Consider the following 9,409-nt stretch of genomic DNA (forward strand, 5'->3'; position numbering starts at 1 on the left):
TGAAAAAGGAGGCATATTGCAATAAAATTTAGTTTCTGAAACAATTATATATGGATAAAAAATAATAAATAAAATTATATAAAAGAAATAAATTTAAACCGTGCGTGCTTAAAATTACACTAGTATTTAGTAATCATACTATAATAAAAAGATTTCGTTAAATAGGTACGTTAGATATATTAAAATCGTACAAAATTGAATAGTGAAATTGTCTGTGTTGTATACCTATAATAATCAATACTACTTTTTTATAATCATAATAAAAGGAAAAATATAATAATCAGTTACTAATATCGAAGTACATAACAACAAAGTATTTTTAAACTTATCCACATTTTAACTAGCGAGAGACTACTTTTGACCTACTGAATATGCACTTATGTCATAATCGCTCCAACGTCCATTTTCAGACGCAAACGCTCGTAACGGATTCTAGGGGAACATTAATGACGACAATGTGCATAGTATAGAAAAAGCTACATAAATGTGAAATTGTAACCGCACATGAACGCGGTTCATGAATATATGACATTAGGCACAACGCATAATGGCTACTGTAACATTGTAAAAAAGTGTTTCGCCTGACAGCAATAGAAATGTAGTTCGTGTAATTCAAAGAACATTTTGTGGTTTGATTATCAAACAGATTTTTTCGATTAACTAAGGTTAATAACAAACTCATTTGTTCCATGACTTCCTTACTAAATAATACGTAAGTACATAGGTTTTAAATTATATATAGGTTTTTATTTATACGATATAAATTAAAGTAATTAGTACAAAGTAAAATGGAATTTAAATGACCTCTGTAAAAGCAAATTTACAATTTAAATGCAATTTCTGTAAATGGACAACTATATAGTTGATTGTAATTTCAGGTTAACAAAAAATGACAGTATTAGAAACAGAAGAAGATGCGGATAAACGTTCAGTTCCCCCTAGGAAGAAACTTTGCTTATCCCTTTCTGGCCGTGCACGTACAATTTCTAACAACATTTCTCAGGCTCCTCAGATTTCAGAGAGGGAGAGCCTTTTAAACAGAGATACCTATACACATAGTACGTAAACTTCATTATTATATAAACTTTCATATTATATTGAATATTAATTATATATGATTATATCAATCAAATATGATTTAACATTTATTCATAATGTTCATTAATTATGAAGGTACAATCAAAATGTTGAATGGTTATCGCAATCAATTGAGCAATCACCAAGATGGAAGTTATGATGTATCGAATAGTGGTACAGAAGGATTAAGAATAGCTACTTTATGTAATTTAGGAAATACATGTTTTTTGAACAGTGTGATATATACGTTACGATTTGCACCATCCTTCCTACATAATTTGCATCATTTGGCCACCGATTTGTCTAATTTAAATGATAAACAACTTCAAACAAAAGTAAGTTGTATTTTATTTAAAACAATAGATTTTGTTCCAGCAGTACACGTCATTAGCGACTGAGATGTTGATGTTAATTCTTTAATTAAAAGAAAGAATGCTTTGTTATATTTTTATATAAAAATAAAATGAAAAAATATATTGTATATTTTTCATATTAGATAAAGTCATCATCTTTGGGAAGAACTGGTGTGTCACTTACATCAAGTGGCAGCAGGAGTTGGAGCAGTAAAGACCTATTAGCTTTGGCTGGACCTACTGGAGATAGTAACAAACATAGAATACAAATAGCTACTGAGAAGTTACATGAATTGTTCATGGCATTACGTGCATCTGAAGCAAGAGAAAACAGTGAACCGTATCAACCAGATGCATTTTTGCAAGCTCTTAGGTAAATATAATATTAATAATAGAATATTATAATTAAGAATTGAATATTACATTAAAAACAATAATGTATGTATATCTTTTTACAGAGATGTAAATCCTATCTTTGAAGGAAATCAACAGCAAGATGCTCATGAGCTTTTAGTGTGTTTACTAGATAACATCAGGGAAACATTCCAATTGTTAGTCAGGCATAGAGAAAGTCAGTTTGGACAAAATAACGATGGATTATCAGACTTCTCTACAGAACATTTAACAGATGTACAATCAGAAGGTAGTAATTCCAACAAAAGAAGCATTCGTAAATCTAGAAAAAAGAAAAAGATAACAACAAGGGGAAGTTCATCTTGTCTTGTACAATCGAATCTAAATGGTGTATCAGTATCTTCTAGACCATATGAGCATATGAAATATTATATGAAGTACTGTATGAAATATGAAAATGGCCATGCTGAATTTCCGGAAACTAATGGAGAGATAAGTAGTCATAGACTGGAAAGCAAAAAGTGTTTTATTTCTGAAGATTTTGAGGGAGTTAGCCTTTTGCGGACTACATGTCTAGAGTGTGAGCATGTTACAGAACGAAAGGAAACATTTTGCGATATATGTGTGCCTATTGATATAGACAGATCAAGTGAAAAAGGTAGGTGACATTAATGATCATCCAATATTAAGTAACGAGTAACGATCAGAAATATACTGTAGATATATTTATTTGCAGATAAAGAAGTAAGACCAATGGATAGTAGTGAAGTATACAAACGTGCTGTAGTTACTAGCGAACTTCTTTGGGGTAGAGATAAATATTGGTGCGCTCGTTGTCTTCGTTATAATGAAGCTCGCAGAGCTGTGTGTTTTCCATCTTTACCAAGGCTACTTATATTGCAGTTGAAAAGATTTTCTACTGCAGCAGGGTAAGATTCAGTTTTCTAACTTATTTATTGCAATGAAGAAACAAGATTTCCATATTTCATATGAAGATATATATTGCATTAGGTCAATGGAAAAAATTAATAATCATATGCCAACACCATTAACGTTGCAATGTTTTTGCGAAGAATGCAACAATGATCAAACACGGGGAACTACAAGTGGCAGATCAGAGTCACGACATGTATATAAGTTATATTCTGTAATTATGCACCAGGGTGCGACAATGACAGCTGGTCATTATGTCGCTTATACTCGTTTACCTGATGAATCTGCATTCGCAGAATATTTTCAATGCGATCGAGGTAGTAAACGACAAACTTCTGGTCAGGGTAGTAGCAGCAGCACAAACACAAACTCGTCTTCATCAGACAAAACATCCGGTATATTAAAATACTTTAGAAGTAAACCAAGTGCTAGTGAATCTAAGGAACAATTAATTCGGTTTGGTTGTCGTAGTATGGATTGTTGTGGTATTCGACGTCATAAACACACTAGCACATGGCTGGAATGTGATGACGAAGCAGTACATGTAATCCCATTACGAGAGTTAGAAGATAAATTAGCGCCAAATCCACGAAATTCCGCCACTCCTTACCTCCTGTTCTATGTAAGGTCTATGACGTAAATATTTTTTTTCTTTAAAAACGTAAAAAACATACGTATATCAAGTATTCAAACTAAGAGTGCAATGGGCCTTGTTCCTCCCTGTTAATGATTGCACTGTCACACACATTCCACATCTGTTTACTCTATACGTACTGTATCAGGTTTAGGTGAACGTGTATAATTTCGTAGAAAATAAATTATATATTAAAATCATGTTAAGCGTTAGAATTTGATAGTTAAATGATATGCAATAAATTCTCCACTCTACGCGATAATGGTACTCAGATCTTGCTATTAATACCACAAAGTGTCAATTTGTATTTAGATGATTAATGTTAACTGGGACGTGGGGCGTTTTATTTTTAAGTTGTTTCTGTAAAAATAAAAGTGTGTATTCTTGATTTAATTCCCTATTCTTTTCAGCTTTAGGTACTTTCCAATGTAAGTGGAAGTACAAAAATGATATTTACAATAATTAAATAAGCTTGTATCCTAGATACTATCATCATATATATTTTTATTAATCGTATTGTTTTTTTCATGTACTATCTACAACACATATTATCTTATTATATGTTTTATTTATGAGAATGGTAAAAGCAAAAAAGTATTTATGTTAGTAAATTAATAATATATTCCTTTTATATTTTTAAATTAAATTATAAATATATTTCTTTAAACGTATAATTTTTATACTTTTATTTCCTAAACAAAAAAAAGATAATTCCAGATTTTTTGCCGAAGACGTTTGCGTTTGAAATCGTTCTAATTTAAGTTCAATTATTATATACATAATCACTGTTAAATGTGCGAAAATCAATCACTATGACATATAGTTTGTAATAAATATGTATACGTCCAAGAAGTAATTTAAAGATGTCGGAGTTAAGCGATTGTTGTTAAACAATAACAGAATGAAATAGAGCAAAGAACAGTGAATTATTAATTGCGTAAAATGTCCTGTTTACGTTGAAATACATATTTGTAAAACGTCAGAATGTCAGTTTAATCATACGTGGCTATATACATATATCGATTGTTTCGATAGGGGTCAGTAGTGAATAGTCGTGTTTCACCTGCCAGCCTGACGTATTGTCGTTTCTTCTACTTTCGACTCGCGTTACAAATACATTTAACTTTCCGCCTTTTTTTTATATAAAAAGTTTTCCTACTTGGACATGGTTGCATCGTTGTTTCTTTAAAGAAAAGGTAAGTCAGTCGTATATAGAGTTGTATACAAATTTTAACGTTTTTAAATGAAATCAAATTTACGCGCTACGAATAAGCAGAATTTAAACGAAAGTAGAACATTCATGTATACGTTATAGTGTGAATATATATTTTTTATATTCGTGTTATATTCATTGTTAAATACGATAGATTGTAAAACATTAAAACTTGTAGGAAGACATTGTATTTGCGTAATATTGAAATCGGTAACGTTAATAAGTAATTACTATTTAAGCTAATTATTTGATTACCAAAACTGTCTGTTTCTTTTAATTAATTATTTATATAAATATTAGAATGCGAATATGAAAGTGTTGTAAGAAAAATCAACTTTTACTGTTATTATTGCCGTTTTAATAATTTTATATTCTTTTATTAGTTATATACATAGTTATTATTTGAAATAATGTTTTTCTTTATTTGCATAACGTGCGAGTAAACTGCGTACCTGCGTTTTATTCAACAGTAACAATTTAACGTCAATTTGTATAATGACATGGTGAGTGTAACATACAAGAATTTCATTGAATGTACGTATTTCGATGTGAAACACTATGGATATAAAAATCATTCACTTGGACAAAGAAAAGCAATCAGTTGGAATCAGGCAACAAGAAGACGCAAAACAACGTTGATTGTTGGTAAAATTACCAGCGATAGTAAATGGAAAATGCTTAATGAACATTACAATAGTATAGAATATCTCCATAACGCATAGTGCACATTTATCGCTCTAACAAACTAAGCAAGCATAATCAATACAGTTACAGTATATCGTCGACAAGTATAATAAATGGATGTCGTAATATCATTGACGTTTATTACATGCACTGCACATTATACATTAGTGTCATATCTTTCTTTCTTAAAGAGTTACGTTTGATACAAAATATGTATACTAAGCATCATAAATTTATTAATTCACTGTTCACGTATACTTGATATACTTCACTTATTTGTATTATATCACATTTTTAACATTGCTCAACGTAATGATAAATACATCTAATACGATATTTATATAGTTATTGTATAAGTCAATATAATTCGTACTATTATTGATATCGACGTAAGAATTAAAAGTGATGTGATGAGATTATATCGTAAATATTTAAAATATTATTAGCATGTTGGTCATTAACTGTTGCAAGTTCGAGCACTATAAATATATTTATAATAGTAGTTATTGTGTACGTTGATTTATTTAATACGGTTACTGCAAAAACCATATACTACAAATATAATACCACATATAATACAAGTATATAATATAATAATATACAGGGTGGTTGGTAACTGGTGGTACAAGCGGAAAGTGGGTGGTTCTATGCGAAAAAAGAAGTCGAAAATATAGGAGAATAAAAAGGAAGAATTACTTTCGTTTGGAGACTGTTTTCGAAAATCGACTTTGAATTTTCGCTCGGCGCGCACTTTATCACGTCTCGTTATAACGGATCTCGCTGTAGATCGTTGTGTCGATGGAAAAATTAAAAAAATTAAAAAAAGGCATATTCTATATTCTTCTTTCGCGAGAATCACCCCTTTCGGCGCACCAGTTACCAACCACTCTGTATAATACAAATATATACTACACCAACAAATACTATATTATAAAAATAGTATCACCTTTTAATATTACACGAGATAAAATTAAGTCAATAAGAATAGATATACATATACGTACATATGTCATTCACCTATTTGTTTCAATCGAATTTTCGTACGTCGGAGATGATCTTATCTGTTTTTCATTTATACGGTGATTACAGATTTTGCTAAAACTAATAAATTATCGGTATGAAGTACCAGCAGATCTCGGTCGATTTTATAAGCATGGTGTACACCGCTTGTTCGTACTTGGCTCTCGCTGGAGTCGTTTGGATATTCTTACGACTCATCCAGGCGTGCTTTTGGTTACCACGCCATCTGAAAAGACAAAATAATGTCCAACGAATGCTGCAAGACAAGGTTCTATTTTTCTATTCCCTTTTAACAAGTAAAATATATTAATATATTAAGTCTGTGAGTGGATTAAGTGGTTAAATGTTTTAGTATAATATTACAGTAGCTTTTGAATAAAGCAATCACGTCTTTCCTTGATTAAAGCTCCGTAAAATTACCTTTACACTTTGTTTATGAACCAAAGCGAGTAGCAGGGGGCATTGTTTCATTGTTCTCAGCCTCACATGTCTGACCGGTGATAAATGAACGTGTCGAATTCTGGACATTGATCGAGTGATTCATAAGTGAAATTTGAATTTTTATGTTGGAACTTCATAAAACGGAACTCATTGATGAATGGTTGATTTAAACAGATTATCTGTTATCTTTATTATTTCTTTCTTTCTTCTTTTAAAAATTGAAGATAGTATTCAAATGTCTTCAAAAGTATGAAATGTATCAAAATGGGAAATATATGGAAAATATGAGAAGTGCTTGGATGAAAATTGTAATATATCAAGCGTGCTGAGGTTATGTGATCTTCCAATTATTTTAAAAATCCCTAAATCAACATCGAGAGAGGAAAGAATAAAAAAATTCTTCTTAAAAAGAAGACTACATTTCTCATTGTATATGGAATGTTTTCAGAATACTTTTGCTTGTTTCTTTCACACGAGATATTCTTGAGACATTAACATAATGGATATTAGCATAATACCAAGACACATAGAAACTGCACGATCGAACCTCCATATACTTTACTTATGTGATAGCGTATACACAAGCGTCACAGCATTGAAAAGGACCCTATTGCTTAAAATCTTAGGCTAATTTCTCAATGCAGGGATTTTCAATGCGTATGTATATGTATATTCGATTCTGTATTCTACCTTCTGCAATATTGCTGCAGTTAAATCTCGATATATCCTAACGATTCTACGCTTTATAACTCCAGATGTTCTAGAGCTTTAATTCTTAAACGATATTTTTTAAACGAGGTAATGTAATTATGGTTAATTCTGACATGTCCACTTCGAAAATTCATATCGCCAAGAATAATTCAAATTAAAGATGAAAAGTAGTTTTGTTGAAAATATCACGATTTAATGTCAGTTATAATATGCAACAAAAAATATATGTTGCCATCTATAAATTCGCAGTTGAAAATCATCACAAGATCGAACAAATGTCAGTATAATCTGTTCCTCTCAATATTTTATAACTAGACTGAGGATTATTCTGCATTTATGGAAAATTTCAATGTGGAAAAATTTATAGAATGTATGTAACATATAAAAATACATAAAACATTCAAAGTACAGTAGTTGTTATAATATTTGGAGGATGAAACAAATCTCTATTCGACCTCTATTTTTTTAGTTATATTCGCAAAAAATCGGAATTTTCACAAATATCTGCAATCTATCACTTTCGATCGAGACATTTTCCTATATTTTTCACTCCTTCCGAGATATTTGCCCTTTTTATCTATTATTATGAGAATCATTGGCTTTAAAAAAAATGTTTTAAAAAGATTATTCTGTAATTTGCGAAATTGAAATTGCTTTAATATCTTCACTACACTTATCAATACGAAAAGATGTTTGAAAGAAAATTTTTCTGCGTGAATGGATAAATATTCTACTATCTTTTAAGTATTTACACGTTTATTTAAAAATATCTATAGTTACGTGAACCATCAATTAATAATCACTTTTGTATAGATGGAGGGCTATGAGAAGTACATATTAGAGTGCGAAAGAAGAGAAAAGATTGAACAAGAAATGCAAGGCGGGGATGCCAAGTGTGATCCTGAGCAAGCGGAGAAATGGAAAGAACGAAGAGAATGTCTGGAAATGTTGAAGAGGGAATTAAGTAAGATTCGCGATGGCGGTGACGATTCGCAAGACTGGGACTATCTTCTGGAAGATGATGAAAAGAAGGAAGCTAGTATCACAGAAATTCAAGATGACGAAATTTCTAAAGATGGACCTAATGATAAAATAAACGCAAGCACGAACGGGATCAAACAAGTAGCCGATTCGGAGGAGAAAAAGGACAAATAATTATGTTTCACATCATCTCTGTAAGAACGCAACGGCATTTATGATAACAGATTGAAGATGTTTAAAATCTTTTTAGTTCGTAAAAATCGTAGATAAAATCGTACGATGAAACATTTAAAGAATTCGATTCGAAGTATTTAAAAAATATGCAATGAGATAAATGTGTGTTCATTTCAAAACAAACAGAAGAAATAGTAATTATTAATTTTGTGACAAAATTTTTAACAATTTTTAATATCATAAATAGTTTTAACCTTAATACGTTTCGTCCACATATTCACCTACGAGGCACAAGAATTTAGTAATTAATACGTATTAAGTGTTTGATTCTACCTATACTTAATTATATTTGCAATGATATACGAGTGAATGCATTTTATTGTACGTAGCTAAATATACAATTTTTACGAAAAATTATCTGTTGACACGAAAATGTAAAATAAGTGCATATACATTAGAAACACAATTCAAAATTAAAGTTCAATCTATTACATACACGTGCCTCTTTAAAATTACAATATAATCAAGGGATATATAGAGTTTTGCAATTATTAGCCTACAATAATTTAAAGAATTCAAATTAGTTTATAATATGATAAAATTGTTATATTATAATATAGAAGATGTATTACGATATTAATAATTTTAATATATTTTTGTTATATTTATTGTTATTATTATTTAGTGCTGTATACGTATTGAGACTTTAAAGAAGTGCCCTTATAAAAATAGAATAGGTATATTCTTAAAGATGACTGAAACACATACACGAAAAACAAATGAAATTAAGATATTTAAAAAATCGAATTTATAATATCTAACAGAGTTAATTTA

The 9,409-nt window shown here is 30.1% G+C and overlaps 1 protein-coding gene across 1 annotated transcript; it reads left to right on the top strand.

Moving 5' to 3' along the window:
* The first annotated feature begins 380 nt into the window (after window positions 1-380).
* LOC117242937 (ubiquitin carboxyl-terminal hydrolase 1-like) lies at window positions 381-8,785 on the top strand. The gene is made up of 9 exons (XM_033510003.1): window positions 381-712; window positions 879-1,058; window positions 1,174-1,412; window positions 1,574-1,803; window positions 1,889-2,442; window positions 2,521-2,713; window positions 2,796-3,339; window positions 6,372-6,536; window positions 8,234-8,785. Exons 2-9 carry the CDS (start codon window positions 890-892, stop codon window positions 8,573-8,575), a joined length of 2,436 nt encoding a protein of 811 aa, XP_033365894.1. The 5' UTR covers window positions 381-712; window positions 879-889; the 3' UTR covers window positions 8,576-8,785.
* Window positions 8,786-9,409: the final 624 nt, after the last annotated feature.

This window comes from Bombus vosnesenskii, unplaced genomic scaffold (assembly GCF_011952255.1).
Source record: "Bombus vosnesenskii isolate JDL3184/JDL3185 unplaced genomic scaffold, Bvos_JDL3184-5_v1.1 scf7180000016281, whole genome shotgun sequence".
Lineage (NCBI taxonomy): Eukaryota > Metazoa > Arthropoda > Insecta > Hymenoptera > Apidae > Bombus > Bombus vosnesenskii.

What these genes read in the sequence shown, in the direction of transcription:
- LOC117242937 (XM_033510003.1), top strand. Translation starts at nt 890, where the DNA reads ATGACAGTATTAGAAACAGAAGAAGATGCGGATAAACGTTCAGTTCCC. An exon ending in GCATTTTTGCAAGCTCTTAG is followed by an intron (nt 1,804 to 1,888) that starts GTAAATATAATA and finishes ATCTTTTTACAG; the next exon opens with AGATGTAAATCCTATCTTTG. An exon ending in AGATTTTCTACTGCAGCAGG is followed by an intron (nt 2,714 to 2,795) that starts GTAAGATTCAGT and finishes ATATTGCATTAG; the next exon opens with GTCAATGGAAAAAATTAATA.